We start from the raw sequence: 23528 nt of genomic DNA, 5'->3' as shown, positions 1-23528 counted from the left end.
TGTAATTCTTTATTAATAAAGTTATTTATTACTTACAGTTTTGAAGTCTTCATCAGGGGTGTGACAGCACCGGCACCGCGCACAGGGGCGGTTTGCAGGGGGAAATGCGCATTTCACGTTTTCCTCCTCCACGGGAGTTCCCTGGGAGGAACGAGACGGGGCTGGGAATGGCGTCAGGAGCTGGCAGGGAACACTCGGGTTGGTTTGGGGCTTCGGGAGCACCGCGATCCTCCCGCTCCCTCACCCTCTCCCCGCAGGACCCTTTTCCCGGGGCCCTCCCGCACCGCTCTTCCCCACAGGGTCCCCCTCACCCCGCACCTCTCCCGCACGGACTCCCCTCGGCCCGCATCGCGGTTCCGGTCCCGCTCCGCATGCGCGGCGGCCCGGAAGCGGCTGCGGGTTGACCCGTGGGGCGGGAGGGAAGTGAAGGGAAAGGCAGGGAAGGGAAGGAGCCATGCTGAGGGTGCTGCGGGCCGGGCTGGGCCCCCGCTGCCTCCCGCAGCCGCAGGTACCGCCCGCCGCCATTTCGTGAGGGGAGAGCGCGGGAGGCGCCGCGGGGGCCAAGCTGAGGGGGGGGTGAGGCCGCACACAAAATGTCGGCTTCTGTCAGGGGGCTGTGGGGCCGGGGAGGACTCCCCAGCTCCCGAGGCGGCGGAGGGGAGAGCACAGACCCCTCCGTGGGTCGGGAAGCACCGGGGCAGCTCCAGCGGCTGGGTCAGAGGAAGAGGAGGGACGGCGAGGAGCGTACGGAGGAGCTGAAAGGGGAGAGAGGGGGTTGCTGCGTGTCCTCCATTGGGGTGCGGGGAGGTTGAGGTGACCCCGCGGGAGGTTGGGAAGGCTCTAAAGGAGCTTCTTGTCCGCGATGGAGGGAGTGGGAGCTGCGGGACGGCGTTCTGGGGGTTGTTCGGGGCGCAGGGTGAGCGGTGTGTGAGCTGCCAGCCATCTCTCTGCTCCTCCTCGATAGCTGCTCCGCAGCTCCTGCAGGAGATGTTCCTCGGGAGTCCTCCCCAACGAGAGGATCCGAAACATCGGGATCTCGGCCCACATCGACTCCGGGAAGACGACGCTGACGGAGAGAATCCTCTTCTACACCGGGCGGATAGCACAGATGCACGAGGTGGGCAGCCCCGGGGGTACCCCCCTTCCCAACACTCAGATTGAACACCCAGGTATTCCAGGGATTCGTCTCCCTGGTGTGAATGCACCGTGGGAAACAAACCTTTTGGTGTAGTCAGAGATTCCTGGGAGAAGCAGAACATAGGGATGTCATTCTTAGCAGCAGGTGTGTTCCGGTGTTAAACTCACTGTGCACCCTGGATTTTTGACAACCTTTTTTTCAGGAATGAAAATTAAATGCATTAAAGTTGTGGGCAAAGCTGCAAAAAAAAAAACAAACAACCCAACAGCCCAAACTTCTTTGTAGTAAAAAAATTAGCAGCAACTCTGCCACACCTGCTTGTCTGCAGCACATCAAAGATGAGGCACACTACCTAAAGCACCACTTTTGCACATGCAGTTACCAGTAAACTCCCTTGGACTAAGATTTTTTTTCTTTTTTTCTTAAGGTGAGGGGTAAGGATGGAGTTGGAGCTGTCATGGATTCAATGGAGCTGGAGAGACAGCGTGGGATCACAATTCAGTCTGCAGCTACGTACACCATGTGGAAAGACACCAACATCAACATCATAGACACCCCAGGTAGTGACCCCTCTGACACCTGAGGCTGCTCCTGGTGCCACCCTGGGGTGGATTTGTCACTTGAGTTGAGTGATGTGACTCTGAGTGGCTGGAGGCTCTTCTGTGCCTAGAAGAGAAAACAGTTTCTGATCCCGTTTTTTTCCTGTGAATGATGGGGGTTTTCTTGTTGCTCAGGACACGTGGACTTCACAATTGAAGTGGAGAGGTCTTTGAGAGTTCTGGATGGAGCAATTCTGGTTCTGTGTGCTGTTGGAGGAGTCCAGTGCCAGACAATAACTGTCAACAGGCAAATGAAACGCTACAACGTGCCCTTCTTAACATTCATCAACAAACTGGACAGGCTGGGCTCCAGTCCAGACAGGGCAGTACAACAGCTGAGGTATTTACCACTTAAAATTATTGGAGAAATAATTCTGAGCTGTTTGGGGAGCAGTTTAACACTAACTGAGGTTATCAAATGCATTCTTGTGTGGGGTCTGTAGTTGCAGTTGGGAGGATAATACCTGACTGGTTTAAACCTTAATCTGACCTATACCAAGTGTCCATTTCCTCAAGAAAACCCAGTGCCAGTGGCAGCCCAGTTAGCAAGACTTGGGTGGGTTTCTGATGCTTATTTTGTCCGTGGAATTACATGTGGTGCCACTTTGAAAACAGATTCTTCATTTTTCCTAGGAGCTGGTAGCAAACACACTGTAGCTTCCAGCAGGCACAGGGACAGTCTCTGGGTTGGGTACCAGAAGCCTTGCTTGCTCCCTGCCTGCACTCCTCCTTTCCCTGATTTCATCCCTGAATCCATGCACTGGGGGAGAAGCAGCCCCTGTAATCAAGTGATTAATCTGAAACCAATTAGCACTGCCTGCTTTCCCAGGGAATTGCTTGCTGTATCTGTTGGCAGGCACTCCTGGGAAAACGAAGCTCGAGGTGTTTCCTCAGCTCTGGTAGATTTTTGGCACTGTCCAAAGGAGAAAAGACTCTGATTTCTGTGGGGATGGGATGTTGTTCAAAGACCATCTGGAGCACACATACAGAAATTACTTTTTTTCTTCAACTCATTTCTCTCTGCTTACTTTTTCAGATCCAAGTTGAAACACAATGCAGCTTTTGTTCAGATTCCAATTGGCCTGGAGGGAAACTTTAAAGGAATTATAGATCTTATTGAAGAGAAAGCTATATATTTTGATGGCACACTTGGGTAAGTTTTGAAACTTGCAGATTTCCTAGCTCACACTTTTTGTGTGAGTAAAGCTGCCTGAAGTTGCTCTTCAGAGATGAAAAGTCTGGGCTTTTCATGTATGGAAGGGCTGAGGTATCCCCCTCCAGCTGGAGCAGAATGATTCTGCAGGGTCAGGTTTCCTGATGGGCACCTGCAGCAGGAGACGTTTGCTGGCTGCAGGAGTGGGGGGGGTGGTAGCCACATTTGCCACCCTGGGAAGCAGGAGAGTTGCTTCCTAACAGGCACTGGTAGTGGTGTTTGGTGTGAGCTTCCTGGGATGAAGATAAGATGTGGGTGAGGCTGTGGAACAGCTCCTGCCAGCATCAAAGGCAGCGTGCTGATGCTCTCAGGAGATTTCTCTCCCAGTATCCACCTCAGCAGTGAATTCTTCGTGGCCAGGCTGGTGGTCAGAGTGCTCAGAGGTTGCAGGGCTGTGGGATTCCTGTCTCTGAGCTGTGTGTCTGCAGGGAGACTCTGCGGTACGAGGAGATTCCAGCTGAGCTCAGAGCTGAGGCTGCAGAGAGGCGCCGGGAGCTGATCGAGTGTGTGGCTGACTCAGATGAGCAGCTGGGGGAGATGTTTCTGGAGGAAAAGATCCCTACAGCTGCAGAGCTAAAGGTAACTTGGTTGTGGTGGTTCTTCCTGCAGCACTCTCACCTCACTGTTCTGTCCCTGTAAAACATTTCTTGGAAATTTTGAAGAAATTTGGTTTGTTTGACTGGTCTGAGTGTCACCCCCAGAGCTGGGCTCCCACTTCAGTCCCTGCTGAGGGCCCCATCCAGGTTTGGGGTCCAGAGCCTCTTGGGGTGGGAGAAGCCTTGGAGGCAGGGAGCTCTTCCTGAGGGAGCTGCTGGTGGAGCTGAGCAGCCTGGCTTTGGGGGGTGGTGTGGCACAGTCTCCCTGGGCACTGCCTGCCTTGGCATTTGCTGCTTTCCCTTTCCTTCTCCTGCAGCCAGGTCCTTCTGTCTGTGCCTGCTGGAGTGAGACAGGAAAGCCATCAGCAGGAGTTGTTCCTCTGAGTGAAAGCTGCTAGGGCAGCTGAGCTGGAGGCAGATGTGATCAGAGGCTGTGCCTTTAAACATTGGCTTTGATGTTTTAAGCCCTCTCCCAAGTACCTGGCCCAAGAAGCCCCCAGTTCCCTCTGTGCAGTGTTCCTGCTTCCCTGGAAGTTGTCCACTCTTACCTGTTGGGATGCAGAGGTCTGGCAGACCCTCCAAGCTTTCCCATGTTGAAAATCCCCACAAGGTTAATTTTCTATTTATTTATCTAGATTTATTAATGTTTTAAATTTTGGTTGCTTTTAACTTTGTTACAGACTTCGGGTCTGGAGGTGGTTTTGATTTTGCTTTCAGTTGTGTGGGTGATTTCCTGGTGATGAAGGGCTCTAGGAAGAGCCTGCAGGAATCTGCATATCCCAACCTGGCTTCAGACAAAAGCAGGGGGGGTGTTTTTTGAAAGCACCAAGTCAATGTATCTCTTGTTAATAACCAAGTATTCCAGGAATTAAATATTATTTTGTGAGGGCTGAGCTCTTCCTGTCCCAAAGCAACCCTTCTTGCTTGGATAAAGACAGGAATGAGAGAGAGCTGTGAGGATCTGTGCCTCACCTGGCAGAGTGCTGGGGATGGACACACTGCCTTGCTGGAGGAAGGGAGAGGTTTTTAGGAAGCTGGTTTTGATAACTCCAGTTGGGAGGGAAATCTGCTACCAAGCTAAAGGTGTCTCTTCAGCATGCCTCTGCTTCCCACCTCTGAAAGCCAATTAATTACAGCTCTGCTGGCTATAGTATTGCAGATGCAGGTTAATTAGTACTAATATGTCCCTGAAGATGGGTTTTCTTCCAGTGGCCAGCAGCCAAGTTTCCACTGAAAATACCTTTTTGTGGCAGTGATGCTAAGTATCACTCCTGGATGCCACAGTTGTAGCACATGATGTTTGCTGAGGATCAGCTGCTCAAACATCACCTCATTTGCTGCACTCAAGGAACTGATGTCCCTGCTACTCAGTGACAGTAATCTTTATGTGAAAATAAAATTACTATTTTTTTTGCCTGAGGTAATTGTTGATGAGGATAAATTACAGCTGTGTTGGTTGCTTCAGTGGCCAACACCCGGCCCAGCTCAGCTGGGATTCCATGGCTGGGTGAGCACCACTGCCAGTGTAGGATTTTTTTTTCTTTCTTCCTGCTGTTTTTGCAATCATCAACAAGTTTAAGGAACCACTGTTCTCTCTGTTAATTATGAAGACAGCTTAACTGCCTGTCTCTGGGTATTCCAAACGACTCCCAGACAGATGATGTGGTTAACTACCTTGCTTCATCAAGAATTAATGTCTTTCAGCTCAGCAAACCAGGAGCTGCTTTTGGTGGGAGTAAGCAGGGAGATGGCAGGGACTGAGCTGTCCCTCTGGGCTTCAGGAATTAATTGCAAGGTGGGGAGGATGGAAAGTGGCTCAGTCCCCTTCAGGATCTGTGTCAGGAAAGCTGTTGGTGCTCACTGGGGCTCTGCAGATTGGGAAAGGCACTGAATAAAGGCACTGAGGTTCCTGTGTGGTCAGCTCCTCTTGCTCAGTTTGCTGGGATGTCCTGGAAAGATTCCCCAGAGAGCTGGTGCAGCTTCAGCAAGGCTGTAGAGGAATGTGATCAGATTCTTCTGCTGGGCTTTTAAAACATCCTTCATCCCAAAAAATGATGATTCACTGAGCGTGGCACTCGGCCAAGTATCTTCCCTCCCTGCCTGCCTTTTCCCTGAAGAGTTTTCCATAGTTTAAAGACACCAAACTTCTCATCTTACTGTCACAAATCTAAACGTATATTGTTCCCCAACATAACAAAATATGATGAGACATTGAAACAGAAATTATTCCTGACTTAGCCAGCAGAAAACCAGTAAACTTTTTTTCTGAGTATTTTAGGTCTATCAGCCATTGTATTTATCTTCTGCATTTTCTTTCTTAAGCTGAATTTAAGATGAGGGTGAGGAAAATGTCCCACTTCTCCCAAATCCTGGTGAGGAGGTTTTCTGGGAAGCTCTTGTGTAGGGGGTTGTACTCCATGGGAGTTGTTACTGCAGGAGCAGAGGTGCCCAAACTGCTGAAGCTGTTGTAGGAGATGAATGCACTGATGTTTTCCAGCTTGCAATCAGAAGAGCAACACTGAAGAAATCCTTTACCCCAGTACTGGTGGGAAGTGCTTTAAAGAACAAAGGAGTGCAGCCATTGCTGGATGCTGTCCTGGAATACCTCCCCAACCCCTCAGAGGTTGAGAATTATGCCATTCTTAACCAGGGGTAAGTGCAGTCGCGAGCACATGGTGAATATTCATTAGTGAGTAATCAACATAACTAATAAAATACACACTCACTGACCACTCATATTAAATGATGCCACTGTAACTTTGCACAGACTTCCAAAACTGAGAACTCTCCTCTCTCATTTGAGGGTTACTGTTTGTACTCCTTAACATGCTTTAGGTGCTAAATTTGAAAAAAAAATTACCTGATGAGGCAATTCTTTAACATACCTGAACTGTGTAAGAAGTGTTTCATTCTCTGGACATGTTTGTTGCAGTCAGTGAGGCAGCATGAAACCCAACATCAGAGCCAGCAAACAGCCTTTAACATTCCAGTCATGGCTTAGAGGTGACCTCCAGGTCTTCTTTTAATGCCTTTGAGTTATTCAGACAGTAAAATGATAACAGAAAAGATACTGATAAATAGAGCTTATGACTTTTTCTCCCAGCAGTTACCTGACTCTGACTCCTCACTGCTGCTGTTCTCTCATAGCCCCAAGCCTGCTAAAATACATCAAACTTCTCACCTGGCTCATGAGCTCTGCCACACAAGTTTCTCCAGTGTCTCTTTCTTCACCCTCAAACTGGACTTGCTCATGAGTTGTGTCTCAGTGTCTGATTCATTGCTTTCAGGGCAAAAAAGCTGGGTGATGGGAAAGGCTTGGGAAAGACAGTGGGCACAAGGTGTTCCTGGGGAGGTTCTGATTGAACACCAGAGGGAAAGTTTCCCCCATGAAGACAGTCAGACACTGGGATGGTTTCCCAGGGGAAGGGGTGGATTCCCCACTCTGGAATGTTTGAAGTCTCAGCTGAGACATCTCAGATAAACAATAATATGAGAAGGGTTGGAGGAGATGATCCCTGACCTCCCTTCCCACCTGTGATTCAAGGATATTTCTCATAGTTTCAGCCTCCTTTCTGGGATCTGCTGCAGATGCTTTCAGAGCACACAGGAGCTACAGATGGGAGCATCTTGAAGTCTGTTATAAACCTGTGAAACTGAAGGCACTTGGGTCTCCCTAAGGCTGGGCTCCTATTCAGAGGAAGCTGCCATGTTTCCTTCATCACATAAACTCCCTCTTCATCCTTTTTTTTCCAGGGATTCTGGGGACAACACAAAGTTCCTGTTGAACCCTTCTCGAGACAATTCCCAACCTTTCATAGGCCTTGCTTTTAAACTGGAGGTGAGCTCTTGCTGTTCTCCTTTCTAATGCAGTAGGGAAGCTGGGCAGTTCCTGCAAGAGCTGCTGGTGGGTACACGAGTCCTGCTTGCAGTGAGCTGTTTGTTGGGAAGTGCCTGGGATTCTTGAGGAAAACATTTGTATTTTCAGTGTATCTGTTGGTGCTTTTTGGTAAAGCTAAACTGAGAGTTCCTAGAGAATGGATGGCCAGAAAAACATCACTGATTTTATTCAATTGCTTGCAAGTTTTCTGTCCTAGCAGCATCTGATCTCTGCAGAGAAAAAGTTGTGTTCACACTGTTTTAACTCTGAGGGGGAAAGGAAGGAATCCAGACTTGCTATTTGTGATCTGAGTAGAAAACAGCAACTCCAAATAGATGGTGCTACCAAAACTCATGTGGAATAAATTATAAAATAATTTTTTTAAAACTTAAAGTTCTTTCCAAAAAATGGTTTCAACCATAAAATCATAAAATCTACAAATTTATCAAGTTTTCATGTGGGTTTTGTGTCTCAAATTATAACTTTCTTAGTTAAAACCTTCGAGTTTGCTGACATTAAGTACTTTCAGAGAAAAATCTTGGTTTGAAGCTGAGAACAATGGAATATGAGAGAGTTGGAGGGGAGAAAGTACAAGTTTTTACTGAAGTTGTTTGCTGCCTAGAGAGTTCAGATTTCATCTGGCAAGTGGCTGGCCAAATCAGCTCATTCACATATGCCTCTGGTGAGGAGGTTCAGGACTGATAAAACTGGTCAAGAAAATTGCCAGCAGATGAGAAATTCCATTCCAGAGCCAAGGGAAAGCTGAGACTTTAAAAAAGTTTCCTGTCCACACCTCACGTCTAAATCCAAGCCAGAAACAGTGAGTTGCTGCAGGTGATGCTTTCAGCAGGAGCAGCCTTAGCTCCCAGCAGTATTCTCTCTGATCTGTAATGACTTTTTTTTCCAGGCTGGTCGTTTTGGGCAGTTAACCTACATTAGAGTTTATCAGGGGATGCTGAAGAAGTCTGACTACATCTATAACACCAGGACTGGGAAGAGAGTGCGTGTCCAGAGGCTCGTGCGGATGCACTCGGACAACATGGAGGTGAGAGGGGGGCACAACCCCCACGGGCTGCCTGACAACAACCTGCTCTTTGAATGCTGTCAGGTGTCCAATTCCTGCTTGTGTTGTGAGCTCACACCTGCCTGTAGCACTTGGAGCTCTGCAAGAAGCTGTAGCCATCTCCAGGGTTTTATTTCTGCTGAAGTGGAAGAATCTTTGCCCAAAAAATGTTGGGAAATTGCTCTGTGCTGATGGGTGAAGAGAATGAGCTGTGGGATTATCACCATAATCCAGACTTCTGGGAGAGGGGAAAGAGAATTGCAAAAATAACCAGGTGGAAGAAAACTTTTGTTTATCAAATGCAGTTCTTAAACTAGAAACTGATTCTCAGACTGCTGCAAATCCTTCCCTTCCCTCTTTAAAATTTTTGGAACTCTCTGGCCTGCCTGAAGCGGTGTGTGCTGCTTGCTTACATCCTGAAATGAAAGGAAGCCAGCACCAAGCTGAAGTCTCCTCTTTGTGCTTTGAATAGGGAAGATTTACAGAGCATTTTATCAAAGCTGGAGTTCTCAAAGCATCTTGACTTCATGCTTTTAAACCCCGTATTTATGTAGCTCCTTAAAAGCAGGGGTAGTTTGCAATATATCTCTGTGTTTCTAACCAGTAAACTTCTCTTTCTTAAGGATGTAAATGAAGTTCATGCAGGAGACATCTGTGCACTGTTTGGAATTGACTGTGCCAGTGGGGATACCTTCACTGATAAAACCAGTACTGACATCTCCATGGTGAGTGCCCCTTCTGATCTGCCTGCCTCTCACACTGAGATTCACCAGGGGTGTGCTGGAAAAGTTTTTAGTGGTTTCTTCAGTGTAAATATTATGTTGATGTATGTGCAACCATACCTGTTGGGTTTTTGTTGTTATTACACCTCAAGGAGCCTGAATGTGTAAAAGTGTGATCTGTGCAAGAGACTCCTGTTTGCTTCCCTTGACATTAAATGCTTCAGTTCTGGGCTTTTAGAAGTGGATGCTGTTATCCCAAAATATTAGTTCATGTATTTGCATATGTATTTAAAAGCAGTTACAAAACTGACAGGTAGCAGAGTCTGGTGTGAAATCCAGAGATCAGACTTGGAAGCGGTGTTGGAGAGGCTTTGGTGTGCATGTAGTAGGGAAGAACAACCTTGGAGTAATCCTGGGGAGAGCTGCACAGTTCTGTTAATCCAAGCTAGAAGCCATCCCTGCTTGTCATCCTGAATCCTTGTCTCCAAGCTTTTCTGAGAGGAATGCCATCACCAGGTGTAGTGGAACTCCAGTGTCTGATCTTCTCCTTTATGGTCATTGCAGGAATCAATTCACATCCCTGACCCTGTCGTTTCAGTCGCCATGAAGCCCTCCAACAAGGTAGGAACCTATAAATCAACCTTCTTCTGACTGAGTTCCTTTTCTTCTGCTGCTTTTTTCACTTCATGTGTGTTAGCAGTTAAATATGGAACCACAGACTCAGAGGAGTTGTGTTTTAAAAGCCTTGAAAATGCATGGGTTTGACCTGGGTAAATGTGGACTTGGAGTAACTGAAGGGATAAGTACAGTTTATCTTTCAGAAAATAACCTGAGAGCAGCAGTGCTAAGCAGTCGAGAAAAACTTGGAGGCCTTTTTGTTGTGCCACTTCTGGCTGTGGAGTTAATGTTTCCTTCTCTGTGTGTGTGCTTGTTTTCCAGAATGACTTTGACAAGTTTTCCAAAGGCCTGAGCCGCTTCACCAGGGAAGATCCCACTTTCAGAGTCCATTTTGATGATGAGAGCAAGGAGACCATCGTGTCAGGGATGGGGGAGCTGCACCTGGAAATCTATGCCCAGGTAATTTGGAGAGCACATTCCATGGGCTCTGACTGTGGGTTGTTTTTTTTTCCTTTCTGGCTGAAATAGTGCCTTGCTGTACCCAAACCTGCCTGCAGCTGGGCTGATGGTGCCAGCTGTGAGGTTGATGCTGAAATTGGGTGTCTCAGCTGACAGGATGTGTGCACAGCTCCACTTGTTCCACTGGAATTCAGCATTACCATGTCATAACTCCTTTGAGGTCTTCCCAGCAGAAAGCACCATGGCATTAATGTCAACAGCATTTGTTGCTAAAAGGGAAGAGTTGAACTTCTTGGTCATCTTCTGAAGATCCTTTCTCTCCAGTGGTTCTATTCTGAGGGCTTGTAAACCATTTAAGTGAAACATCTGGCTGAATATTAATGCTTTTGGGTTCAAATCCAGAAAAAAATGTTCTATGCTTTGCTTAAGCAGCTTTAATGATTCTACTGTTAGCCATCTCCTACAGGAAAGAGAAAGATTCTGTGGTTTTAGATGTATTTTTCCATAAGAATTGAGGCAGGCAGGAGAGAACAGTTACAGTGATTTATTTGTTTCTTTCAAGTTGATGTTTGTACTTAGTTTAACACAGTAGATGTACCTGAAATGTTTACAGAACTGAAGAAAAGATGGCTTTGTCCTGGAAACTTGTGTCCTGGAAAACTTATATTTTAGTAAAATAATGAATGCTGTTCCCTTTTCCTGCATTTAAAGCTATAGCTCCTAAACAAGGATGACTGCAGAACAGCAGCGAATAATTAAAAAACAAAGTACCCCACCAAGACCCCAAAATCAGTCCAACCCCAAACCAAAAAAACTGGTTCACCCTGATTGAGTTTCCTATTTCAGAAAAACCTGTACACTAAATAATTTCCAATTAATTGTTCCAAAGGAACAAACTCCGTAATTCATTGTTTTCTCTTCCTTTTCCTGCAGAGAATGGAAAGAGAATATGGTTGTCCTTGCACCATGGGAAAGCCAAAAGTTGCCTTCAGGGAGAACATCTCTGCCCCTGTGCCGTGAGTATTCTTGCTTCCTGGCAACAAGAGGCTTTTAAAATGTATTTTGATGCAGAATTTGAGTATGGAGCCAAAAGAAGTGCTTTTTGGGTTATCAGCTCAAAGCAGAATGTAGAGAAGTTCAGTCTGAGGTGCTCAGTTATTCAGGTTGGTGTGTGGGCTGCTGGCTGTCCCCTGTCACCTGAACACCATGCTGGGGGTGCCAGAGAACTGTCATTTGCCAGGGAATGATCTCCTGTGGGCAGAAAATAACACTGTAGGGAGGAGAGGAGAGGAGAGAGGGAGAGGAGAGGAGAAGGAGAGGGAAGGGAGAGGAGAAGGAGAGGGAAAGGAGAGAGAGGAGAGGGAAAGGAGAGAGAGGAGAGGGAGAGGAGAAGGAGAGGGAGAGGAGAAGGAGAGGGAGAGGAGGAGGAGAGGAGAGAGGGAGAGGAGAGGAGAAGGAGAGGGAAGGGAGAGGAGAAGGAGAGGGAAAGGAGAGAGAGGAGAGGGAGAGGAGAAGGAGAGGGAGAGGAGAAGGAGAGGGAGAGGAGGAGGAGAGGAGGAGAGGAGAGGGAAAGAAGAAGAGGAGGGAGAGGGAAAGGAGGAGAGAAGGGGAGAGGAGAGAAGGTGTTTCCTTGGAATAACACTGAAGTACAGCCCTGCCTGTCATGGTGATAAGCAGGGTGCTCACACCCCAGGGTCAGCAGGGTTATGTGCAGCCCTGCTCAGCTCTCCAGGTGTTTGAAGTTCTCCTGCAAGCTTTTTCCAGCCTGTGTTGTGCTGGATACTTCAGTAGGGAAGTTTTGCAGCTCAATCATGTCTGTGCTGGCTTTACCTCTCTTCCTGTTGGTGCTGGGGACTCCTGGCCTTTTCCAAGCAGAGCACAGGGAAGGACAGATGCTTTTGTTCTGCAATTAGTTTGCTACTGCTTCTTGGGAATTACTATTCATAGGAAACTTGGGGACTACAACCACTATTCATGCCCCAACTTAACTGAGAGTGGGGTAGGAGGCACTGGAGCTAGAATTGGGACTGAGCTCTCTGATGGTTATCCCTGCATGATTCATTACAGGAGGTTGCACAATCAAGAACTTTTCTTTCCAACCTGATGTGTTTTTCTTAGGAAAATAAGGTCAGTCAGGTGGCAAAATCATGATGGGGAACAGCACCCTGTGCTGCAGGAACAAAAGGGGTTTTTCTTCTTTCTTCTGTGAGCTGCTGAGGTGGACACTGCCTCTGGTCCACCAGTGATGTCCTCTAGTGTGGAAAAAACACTCTGCAGCTCCACAGCTGTGGCTGAGCTGTCCAGGATGCTGGGAGCTGCTTCTGCCCTCCATCCCTGGCCAGTGTGGCAGCAGCATCTCCCCAGAGGAGAAAGCTGAATGACTCAACACATTGAACCTCTGCCATTCCCATGAGGGACCTAGAAATGGGGCTGAAAGTTACTATTTCTTGGCACAAAGAGGGTTCTTAGAATGAGGACTTTACCTGGGACACCATTTCATGAAGTAGAATCATGTAGTCAAATTCAAGATATTCATCACTTCTTTTCTGGAAAGAGAAGATGAAAAGGGATGATTTTGGGGCTTTTCACCCCACTGTAAAAGAAGTGAATCAGTTCCTCTTGGCCATCATAAAAATTCTCTGGTATGTTTCAGATGAAACTGGCAGCTGGTATTAACTGTTAAAGCAGATGGAGCTTAGTCGCTATAACAAACCAAAGCAATACTCCTTTTTTTTTTTTTAATTAATTTCTGGGAACTCCAAAATTGCAGTTGAGAGACTGAATGTGAAAATTGAACTGTGCTAATTCCTCCCTTAAAGAAGGGAGGAATACAGCTCAACTTCAGGAGCTCACTTGTTTAGTTTAATAGCCTTCTGTCTGCCTTATGCTTAAATTCATCTGGTTTGTTAATGAGGATTTGAGAGTCTTGCTCCTTCACAGCCCTGCAGCACATGAACTGCTCTCAGGCAGCCATCAGAGGGAGCAAAATAACAAATCCTGCTCCCAGAATCAGCTTCTGCCTTCCCTTCACAGGCAGAACTTGATGGGAGTTCACTGGGAGGGACCAGACATTCCAACTGAAAGTCTGATCCGAAGGCTCCTGATCTATCTGGGTTTCTAAATCCCAAGTCCTGCTTCTTAATCCTAGGTTATATAGTAACTGTCCTTGAATTTAAAGTTGACCATTCCTTAGGAGTTACTCTTGACTGTGTTTCCTCCAAATAGAACAGAGAGGAACTGGGAGAATCTGTAGAATTCTGTTTATATAAAAACAAACCCAAAAGCTTTGCTCTGCTAATGACTGTTCTGAAATCAAGTTGCTTTATCACTTAAGACTCTTCTAGACCATCAGTCTTCAGGGCCTGTTGATAACCACAGCTAATGACATAATTAATTAGAATAGCCACAGAGACTTGCTAGTCATGGTCATTTCTTAGCTTAGGGCAGATCCAGATCTGCTGAAGATAAACACATCACTTGTAACCACCCAGAAGTAAGGAAAACTGGAAAAGACTTTGTCCTGAAGTTATTTTGTTCCCTTGTCATGTGACCTATCTTGAATGTAGCTTTCTTATCAAAAACTTCACTGATTACATCACACCAATGTAAGTCTAAGAGCTCAATTAATTTTATGTATTCTCACCCCCTAGAAAAATTACTTAAAATTAGTAAAAGTGATTTGGGGAAGAACCAATTAGAAAATCAAATAGTAAGAGTGCAACTGCATCAGTATTTCCTTTCTTGGGTAGCATTTTGAGGTGAACTAGCAAATGGAAGGAGGGTACAGTACTGCAAACACAGGGAATGCAGGTGGTGGTTATTGAATCTGAGGTGCAGCCCATTGCTATTTGTCTAGACAGGGCTGTTGCTGCCATGTCAGAGGGTATTCCTGTGACTGACTGCCAGATGATGTTGGAGATCCAGAGATAAAGGGCAATATTCCAGTGTGTGTTATGCAGATGCAAGAATAATGTCAGCTGGGCCTCCACCAGAGGTGAGAGACAGGAAAGGAATATAAAACTGCATTTAACATGATGGTCTCCCAAGGGGCAGTCAGTTTTCCCTGCTAAATAAACCTGTAATACTGCTGCTGCCAAGAAGCCACAGCTTCTCTTAGCAAAACTTGTGAAGAGAAGGAGTGTTCATAATTTCCTAGAGGAAAGGGGTAGGTAGAACAAAACCCAAAGCACTTGGTTCAACTGGACCAAGAATTTCAGACACCTGTGTGGTTTCTTGCTAAAGAACTTGGCTTCAGCTCTAACCCAGTACATGCACAACTATTTAGCTCCTATTTTTCTTGCAGGACATTGGTGGGAACTTACCACTTGCTTCACATGTTTGATTTGGGCAGGATGGAAGTGGGTGTTTTCTGTTGAGTTCTGCCAGATCACGTAGCCAGAGGCAACCCAGCCTAGCAGGTGGATGGGCTCCAGTGCTGGGGGCATGTTGCCGTGGCTGTCTGGCAAACAAAATAAATTATACACATTAAGCAACAAGATTAATGGAGTTGAAGCCATTACCAGAACCTAACAGTTTGAATTTGGTGGCTCAAGGCACTTAAGTTCCTTGCTGAGACCTTCCAGATAATCTTTGAAGAGTAGCTACATCACCACTATGACTTTCCCTCCAATTTCTTTCTGTTAATACATAATCTGGGAGGTCTTCAAGGCAGGGCTTGCTCTGAAGAGCAGACCCTGATGTACTGTACCAGGAACAGCCACAAACAGCAAGCAGTGCAGAGGTGAAGGGAGAGGTCAGAGTTGGCAGGTGGTTTTCAAGGAGAATCCCATGCAAATCACCAGTTGTGGATTTCAGAAGTGATGAATAAATTCAGCAGTGTTGGGACTGAGCACCCTGAGCCAGAGCAAGTGAAGCAGCATGTGCTTAGAGCAGAGGTGGCCTTAGCCCCTCAGCTTTTATAGAAAACCTATAAAGGTGGGTTGTGGGACACCACTAGCTGAGCTCTGCTTTCCTTCTGCCCATGGAGGACATTTTGTCTCCAAAGTTTTTGTCTCAAAAGCTTCTTCTTGCCCTGACCCCTTCTCTGTACCTGGTATGTTTTCTGCCACAAGTTCTTTTTCCAGGCTCCTGATTTGGTTGTAGAACGTGTTATCTGCTTCGTCTGTGTTCTTAAGATCTCCTTCAAGTGTGAATTGCACAGCTGGAGCAAGGTTTTTGTTGCCCAGGTGATAAAGAACCTCAGCAGTGCAGTTAACAGTAGTGTCCTGTTATGGAGTTAATGATTTGTGTTAATATTTGATTAGATACATGGTAATTTGGTAATTACGTGGTGATTACGTATTAACAATTTGCACTTATAATTTTTTTTTTTCATTATGTACCTGCTGTTTTCTCTGAGATGTGTGGTTATTTAAGACAAGGTTAAATTCATAGTTAAATTCTGTGAACAGAGCATAAGGGCAGTTTTCTTTTTGCAGGGGTAGGAAGGGCAATGTTTGTGGTGCAGAATCAAATAACTTCAGTTTGATTAACACTGGAATGCCCTAGTCATCCCTCCAGGATTTTCTTGTGTCACAGTGGCAGGCATCAGATATTCAGGGATTTTATAGTGTAGAAAGTGGGGATTGCCTGTTGGTAAAGTTAAGCCTTTTTTTTTTCCCCTTCTGTGCCTGCTTTGCTGTGTGTAGCAATCTGAATCAGCACCCAGTGTTACTACGTGTGCACTTCCCTTAGCTAGGATCAGCAGCAATAAAGCTTTGGCTTTTTATTACACCCCAGCAGTGCCAGCTTCTGCCCACAGGGTGTATTCCTGAGATAAATCAGAACTCACTCTGTCCAGGATGTCTTCCAGCACCAGCTCTAGACTGTACTTATGGCCAACATCATCCAGGTCCTAAAAAAGGAAAACAAAAACCTTTATTTTGAACCATGCTGAGTTACTTTGCAGGGTGGGGAGGTTCCTAATTGCTGTCAAGACCCTTTTCTGGCTTCTTAAAGTCCATTTTGTGCTTTTTATTGCATCGTGTGTAAAGCTCTGCCCACCCTCTGCAGGAAGGTGATCACCAGGCACAGCCCTGCTGGTGCCCTGTCCCTCACCTGGGTGTGTCCCCAGCCCTCACCTGGGTGTGTGTCCCCTGTACCACACTTTCCCCACCCCTGTTCCTCATGTCTGCTCCCAGCCCTCACCTGTCCCTTCCTTTGTCTCTCCCTTGTCCTGCAGCCCTTACCTGTCCTCTCCCTGTTCCCCCCAGCCATTACCTGTCCCCCCATCCCTCACCTGTACACCACCTGTCCCCTCAGCCCTCCCGTCTCCCTCCTCTTCTCCCCTCCTTCTCCTCTCCCCTCCCTGTCCCTCACCTCTCTCTGTGCTGTCTCATCTCCCTCACGTCTCCCTCACGTCTCCCTCACGTCTCCCTCACGTCTGTCCTCTCCCCTCCCTCACGTCTGTCCTCTCCCCTCTTCCTCACCTATCCTTCTTGCCCCCCCCTTCCCCCTCCCTCCCTTCTCTCCCCTGTCCCTCCCCTCTCCTTTCCCTGTCCCTCCCCTTTCCCCCTGTCCCCTCCTTTCCCCCTGTCCCCTCCTTTCCCCCTGTCCCCTCCTTTCCCCCTGTCCCCTCCCCTCTCCGTGTCCCTCACCTCTCCACTCTGTACCTTCCCCTCTCCCCCCTGTCCCTCCCCTCTCCCCCCTGTCCCACTCCTCTCCCCCTGTCCCTCCCCTCTCCCCCCTGTCCCTCCCCTCTCCCCCCTGTCCCTCCCCTCTCCCTTCCCTGTCCCTCAGCTCTCCCCCCTGTCCCTCAGCTCTCCCCCCTGTCCCTCAGCTCTCCCCCTGTCCCTCAGCTCTCCCCCTGTCCCTCAGCTCTCCCCCTGTCCCTCAGCTCTCCCCCTGTCCCTCACCTCTCTCCCCTGTCCCCTCCTTTCCCCCTGTCCCCTCCTTTCCCCCTGTCCCCTCCTTTCCCCCTGTCCCCTCCCCTCTCCACTCTGTACCTTCCCCTCTCCCCCCTGTCCCTCACCTCTCCCCCCTGTCCCTCACCTCTCCCCCCTGTCCCTCACCTCTCTCCCCTGTCCCTCACCTCTCTCCCCTGTCCCTCACCTCTCTCCCCTGTCCCTCACCTCTCTCCCCCGTCCCTCACCTCTCCCCCCCGTCCCTCACCTCTCCCCCCCGTCCCTCACCTCTCCCCCCCGTCCCTCACCTCTCCCCCCCGTCCCTCACCTCTCCCCCCCGTCCCTCACCTCTCCCCCCCGTCCCTCACCTCTCCCCCTGTCCCTCACCTCTCTCCGGGCCGCTCTCAGGTCCCTCAGCCGCAGCCCATGGCCGGGACCCCCGGTCCTGTAGCAGATGTAGGCGGCAGCCAGCGCTGCGGCGCGACGGGCGGGGAAGTGGCTGAGGGGCAGCTCCATGGCGGCGGGAAGCGCTTCCTCCTCAGGCAGGAAGAGATCGGGACGGGGCGGAGCGGGGAGGGAAGCGAGGCGGGGGCTGCCCCGTCCCGCACCTGCGTGATGCGGGATCCCTGACCCGCGGCCACTGCCGCATCCCCGCAGCTAGCCCGGTTCGGGGGCTCAGGGGGCTCCAGTTCCTCCGGTTTCACTGAAATCACTTAAATCCCTCCCGTTTCACTGAAAAATTCTTAAATGGTTCCTATTTAGAATGGTTTGGGTTGGAAGGGACCTTACAGCTCACCCAGTGCCACCCCTGCCATGGGCAGGGACACCTCCCACAGCCCAGGGTGCTCCAAGCCCCTGACCTTGAAAAATTTGGGAAAAAAAAAAAGAAAAAAAAAAGCAGAATATATCACAAGTTGATTAAAAAAGAGCAGAATGCATCATAAGTGTTCCCACTGATTGTCCCCTTATCCAGTGTCTGTTCTTCAAGTGCTTTATGGGTGGAAACTGTAGGTATGAGCTGAAACAATAATAATAATAATAAAAAAATCCTGTTATTCCATCAATAAAAGTAAAGGTAAGCAGTCAGAGCACCTGTGCAGTCGTTTTTGGAAAGGTTGAACTTCCCACCACCCCTCAGCTTCCTGAAGAGCCGAGGTGCTCCCTCTGCAGGTGTCAGGTACCCCCAGCTGCTGCCTCAGCCCCTGCAGCTCCATGGGATGAAGAAAATGCAGAACAGGAGCTGCTTCCTGAGCAAGGGGTGCTTAGAGCATGGGTGTGGAGTGATAACCCCAGGTTCTTTGGGGGGGGGGGTTGGATTTTAGGTTTGAATTCACACACAAGAAGCAGACGGGCGGAGCGGGCCAGTATGGCAAAGTTATCGGTGTGCTTGAGCCCCTGGATCCAGAGGATTTCACAAAGGTGGAGTTTGAAGACAGAACCATCGGCACAAATATTCCCAAACAATTCATACCCGCTGTTGAAAAGGTAACAGAGCCTTTGGGGTGTGGGTACAGTATAAAAAACACTGATTCTTCTTGTTTTCCTGCTGTACTCTGCGTTTTCTGTGACTGGTTTGCCCTGGGCAAGGAAGCTTTTCCCATTACTTCAGTGGAAGCAGATTCAAGTTCGTGTGGCTTTGCTCCATACCTTACATTCCCAGGTTTTGCAGTTAATTTAGGAGCAGCTGTTTGTTTTCTTTGGTGGTGTGTGCTGGCTCTGTTTCCATAGCAGTGCAGAAGGTTTCTTTCAGACAAGCCTCCTCCTGTTAAATCTGCTTTTTCATGGCCCTCTTCTGCTTTTCGTGGCCACACAATTCATGTCTCTAACCCCAAAATATGTAACTTCTTTTGGTGACTTCTCCGAGGCTGGTTATGTAGGATCCTGGGATTAAGCTAGATTTCCTGCATGAATTACCAAATATTCTTTCTTTTTTATCTCTGCTTTCTGATCCCTCTGTGCCTGTATAATTTATCACCTAGCAGAATTATTGCATTCCTATAATAATGGAGCAACCTAAAATAATTCCATTTGTTATTCCATGATTCAGCACTTAAAAGATTTTTGCCAAACCCTCGAAAAATCTAAAAAGAATCTTTGTTCTCCTGTCAAGTGGTTAGAGTAGTTCTTGCCACATGGAGCATTCTTTTGGTTTGTGATCCTACAGTCCCTCTACAAAGCAAAATCCTGAGTAAATTTCTTTTTCTTTGCTTGCTGCATGATTTCTATGTTTTTAAAAAGTGTTGCTGTCAAACTGAGGTGCCAAAGAATGACCATACAAAGTTTTCAGACTCTTGAGAATAAAAAGTTTTCCCTGTTCTTACTTTATTCTATTACCTTTCCACACAAGAAAGTTCATTGGATAGATAGGGGATTGCTGTCCAAAAATTTTGAGAGGGATTGATTGGTTAGTTTGTTTTATGAAGTTCAGTGCCTTTTGTTAATGCCAGCCTTTATTTTGAAGTTTCCCTGTGGTCTGCAGGCTGCTAACTGAAATGTTCCCTCGGCAGGGATTCCGGGAAGCATGTGAGAAAGGTCTGGTGTCAGGACACAGGATATCAGGAGTCCGGTTCGTCCTGGATGATGGTGCACATCACATGGTGGACTCCAATGAAATCTCCTTCATCAGAGCAGGAGAAGGAGCCCTAAGGCAAGGTATAAAGGTGGTGCTTTAAACACACAGGTTTTGGGTTTATTTAATGACCTCCTTTCTCTAGGCTGGTTTGTTGCCTGGTGGATCCACGTAGATGTTTGAAGTTTGGCCGATTCTGTAGAGCGGAGTAAATGCTCTTCTTATAGAATTTTGCTTATAGAATTTTGAAGGGAGGCACAGTAATTCTTTCAGTTATGTGAGGGAAATCCTCTTTTCCCAGAACAGGGAAGCACCAACAGCTTCATCCTTACACACATATGATCAGAGCATTTTCTTGCTGACGTCAGAAACCATCCGCATTAACGACAGAACACCTCTTCACTCAGCATAGGGGCATCTTGAATTGCACCAGGCTTCTTCTTTGATGTTTGATTATTATTTTTTTTTCCCCCAGCCATGGAGAACGCCACTGTACGGATACTTGAACCTGTTATGTCCGTGGAGGTGATGGCACCCACAGAATTCCAAGGAGCAGTGATCGCTGGAATCAATCGGCGCCACGGAGTGATCACCGGGCAGGACGGCATCGAGGGTTACTTCACTCTCTATGCTGAGGTTTGTGGTGTTCCTGGCCTTTTCTTTTCCTGCCTTTTCCCCCTCTCCATTCCTGTTTTATTTATTGACAACTGTGTGTGAGCTTGTAGCCAGGTTTTTCAGTGCATAAACGTTAACAGTTGGATTTCAGAGGTTAGGATCTCTTGCTGGGTGACACAGGTTGCTGAATTCAAGGCATTCCAGATCTGAGACTGTTGGGTTTTCCTGCTGAAAACACATTCTGAATATAAGTTAGTTGAAATAACTTACAAATTATCCTTTTATAAAAAGAGATAATTAGACCAATACTGTTAAAGGGCAACAGATTTAACCGAATCTTTGTATTTTGAGATGAGTTGGATAATAACCCAAAGCTGATGGCAAAATACCTGGGTTTTACAATCATAGTATACTTGGAGTTTAGGTGCCACTGAATGATATGTTTGGAACTCTGAGATTGCTGGGTTTTCCTGCTGAAAACACATTCTGAATATAAATTAGTTGAAATAACTTAAAAATTATCCTTTTATAAAAAAGAGATAATTAGATCAATACTGTTAAAGAGCACCAGATTTTACTGAATCTTTATATTTTGAGATGAGTTGGATAATAACCCAAAGCTGATGGCAAAATACCTGGGTTTTACAATCATAATATACTTGGATTTTAGGTGCCACTGAATGATATGTTTGGATATGCCACCGAGCTGAGGTCTTGCACAGAGGTGAGTACTCTTGGTGCTTTTTGCTAGAAGATGTGTATTTCTGTAACCCAAGTGTGCTGGTCTGCATCATCATCATGTACACAGCAGTAGAAGTGCTAAAAATCAAAACAAATGCAGAACGGGAGAATAACCTTGGAGTTTTTACTCTTCCTTCAACTGCTTTTTAATTAAAATAGCTTATTGTGAGCTGTGTAATTTCTGGCCAATAAATTATTCCATGCTTTGAGAAGGGAAGAGATTCAGAATTGTGATCCCAAGTGATAGGCATGAGTAAAACTGTTCAGCTCTCAGGCTGGAAACTTTGAGGCACTCCTTGCATCATGAGGAGATTCTTGACAGCAGTGCTCACATTACTGAGTTGTCCTTTTATAATAACATATAAAAATGTAAATATATAATAAATACATAGAGAGAAACCACCTCCAGATACTGTGGGTGTGGTTTTGCATCCCCGAGTGCCACAGCACTCAGTGTTGGATGCTTAATTGCAGGTGATTATTGCACATTATTTCTCAGATCTGCTTCTGAGGAGGATTCCATGTTTAGCATCCTCACTTTGACTTTTCCACCTCCACAGGGGAAGGGGGAATATACAATGGAATACTGTAAATACCAACCCTGTTCACCCAGCACTCAAGAAGAAATAATTAACAAATACCTGGAAGCAACAGGACGCCTTCCTGCAAAAAAGGGCAAAGCCAAGAGCTGACTCAGTTCCTCTTGAGAACATTGAACAGGTTTTCACAATCTTCTCTAAAAGCTGACTTGCCCTAGAGAAGCAAGGACTTGGGTTTGTAATTTTATCCTAATATCCCTCCTTTTTGGTGTTCCCAAAGCCACCAGGAGATTACAACGGAATTGTTCACATGTAAATGCTGCTGGTAAAGAAAATATATAAATGTTACAACACGTGATGGTTTGTCTTGAAATTTGTCTTAATCCCTTTGCATTAAAATAATTGTATTTTTTTTTACTTGATACATCTTTATTCTGTAAATAGACTGGTTACTGTTCTCTGGTTTTGAAAGTTTCAAAATCTTAGTTTTGGAGACTCAGCCAACTCTTTGGGCAGGCACAGGGGATGTCTTGTTGTCACATGTGGGCTCCCATCCCATCCATGGATGTTTCAGCATCCATCCAGTCCAGGAATAAACATCAGGTTTCCCTCCACAGCCTCCAGAAACAACACTCAGAGCCTCCAGACTCCCCAACCAGGCACTCCCTCTGTCACTGCAACCTGCTTGGTGCCGATGACTGCTTAGCCCTTATGATAATGTCTGTAGAAGTTAAAATTCTTCCCAAAAATGATCAACCACGTGGGTTTTATTTTATGGACTTGCTTTCTTGGTTAGAAAAACCAAAATCTTGCAGTCGTGTTGCTGTGGTACTCAGCTTGGGAATGGGTTATATAGGAGAGAGCTAAAACAAGGATAGTGAGGAAGAGAAAATATCAATTTATTTTTTTTTTAAATTCCTACCAGAAGATCCACTCTGGATTTTCTTTTCATGCAGTCTCTTTCTGACCTACTTCAGCTTACCAGCAAGTCTGCAGGCTTCCAGTAAGCAGGAGAATGAAGTTCCAGTTCAAAACCAGCAACATTCCAGGCACGTTGTGGTTGGTGTTTACCAGACACAGACAGGACTGGGATGGCTGGGCAGCTTCTCCTCAGCCTTCACAGAAAGAGTGAAAATTGTTTTAACCTTGAAAAAATGACAGTGTCAGATTTGTCAGGGGCATGTAAATGCCAAGCTGAACACAGGCAGAATGTTTGTGTGTGGGTATGATGTTGCTTGGGGCCAAGTCCTTCTTGACTCTCTTACATTTGGAGCTTTATTTTAGGAAAACCCTCAGCTGGAACTTGCTTTTGAAGAAAAGCCCTGCAGGTTTGCTGACATTTGGAGATTTTCTTCAACAAGCATTTACCAGTTCAAAGATGTCTCACAAAAGCAGTATGAATGCAAGAAAAAACGGGAGTGGTAACTTTTAAACTTGGATTTCCTGCTTTTTTATATTATGCTTAGGAGCTTCAGTGGCAAGGGAGAGATTGTGTGGGCAGGGGAAGGCAGAGGGATGGAGAGGGACAGAGGCACTGAGCCTTTGAGGTCATGATGGAACCCAGAATTTTGCTTGAGTAAAAAAACCTGCATGGTTTTAGGTTCTGATTCAGAGGGCTGAAACGATGGCCCTAGAGATGTTGGTGGATATTTTGCCTTTGGATTCAACAGGTTTGGCTTACTTGCCCAGAACTTATTTATAACTGACCTAAGGCTGTGTCCTGCTTATTTGGAAGTCAAAGTCACAGCAATCTGGTAAGCTGGAAGTGGCTGCTCCTCTGTGCTGGCTCTGGAGAGGAGTGACAAAAAAACCAGGTAAGGAAACTGACCTTGTTGGTTAAGTGCATTGCTAAAACAGAGCCCCAAATGTTAAAGAAATACTCTCACCAGTTTCTTTAAGAGGTTGTTGCCATTAAAGCTCTGATTTCATGCTTTTGA

The 23528-nt window shown here is 46.8% G+C and overlaps 2 protein-coding genes across 2 annotated transcripts; one reads left to right on the top strand and one right to left on the bottom strand.

Moving 5' to 3' along the window:
• Positions 1-152: 152 nt before the first annotated feature.
• Positions 153-21949, top strand: GFM1 (G elongation factor mitochondrial 1). The gene is made up of 18 exons (XM_030456413.1): positions 153-508; positions 965-1117; positions 1566-1698; positions 1873-2077; positions 2774-2890; positions 3379-3529; positions 6044-6198; positions 7300-7384; positions 8331-8468; positions 9110-9211; positions 9773-9829; positions 10148-10285; positions 11219-11301; positions 18450-18612; positions 19635-19779; positions 20172-20332; positions 20982-21035; positions 21613-21949. The coding sequence occupies exons 1-18, from the start codon at positions 455-457 to the stop codon at positions 21742-21744; spliced, it is 2226 nt and encodes a 741-aa protein (XP_030312273.1). The 5' UTR covers positions 153-454; the 3' UTR covers positions 21745-21949.
• LOC103534280 (latexin) lies at positions 11243-17658 on the bottom strand. Its single transcript, XM_030456417.1, has 6 exons — positions 17515-17658; positions 16077-16139; positions 15336-15510; positions 14608-14744; positions 12769-12831; positions 11243-11536 (listed from the first exon to the last, which is right to left on the bottom strand). The coding sequence occupies exons 1-6, from the start codon at positions 17641-17643 to the stop codon at positions 11441-11443; spliced, it is 663 nt and encodes a 220-aa protein (XP_030312277.1). The 5' UTR covers positions 17644-17658; the 3' UTR covers positions 11243-11440.
• Positions 21950-23528: the final 1579 nt, after the last annotated feature.

This window comes from Calypte anna, chromosome 9 (assembly GCF_003957555.1).
Source record: "Calypte anna isolate BGI_N300 chromosome 9, bCalAnn1_v1.p, whole genome shotgun sequence".
NCBI lineage: Eukaryota > Metazoa > Chordata > Aves > Apodiformes > Trochilidae > Calypte > Calypte anna.
The sequence above is the reverse complement of the archived record's forward strand: the minus strand, read 5'-3'. Positions and strand labels throughout refer to the sequence as shown.

What these genes read in the sequence shown, in the direction of transcription:
- GFM1 (XM_030456413.1), top strand. Translation starts at nt 455, where the DNA reads ATGCTGAGGGTGCTGCGGGCCGGGCTGGGCCCCCGCTGCCTCCCGCAG. An exon ending in CCATGAAGCCCTCCAACAAG is followed by an intron (nt 9,830 to 10,147) that starts GTAGGAACCTAT and finishes CTTGTTTTCCAG; the next exon opens with AATGACTTTGACAAGTTTTC. An exon ending in TCATACCCGCTGTTGAAAAG is followed by an intron (nt 18,613 to 19,634) that starts GTAACAGAGCCT and finishes TTCCCTCGGCAG; the next exon opens with GGATTCCGGGAAGCATGTGA.
- LOC103534280 (XM_030456417.1), bottom strand. Translation starts at nt 17,643, where the DNA reads ATGGAGCTGCCCCTCAGCCACTTCCCCGCCCGTCGCGCCGCAGCGCTG. An exon ending in TGGAAGACATCCTGGACAGA is followed by an intron (nt 15,511 to 16,076) that starts GTGAGTTCTGAT and finishes ACTCCATAACAG; the next exon opens with GACACTACTGTTAACTGCAC. An exon ending in TTCATGAAATGGTGTCCCAG is followed by an intron (nt 11,537 to 12,768) that starts GTAAAGTCCTCA and finishes TTCTGCCCACAG; the next exon opens with GAGATCATTCCCTGGCAAAT.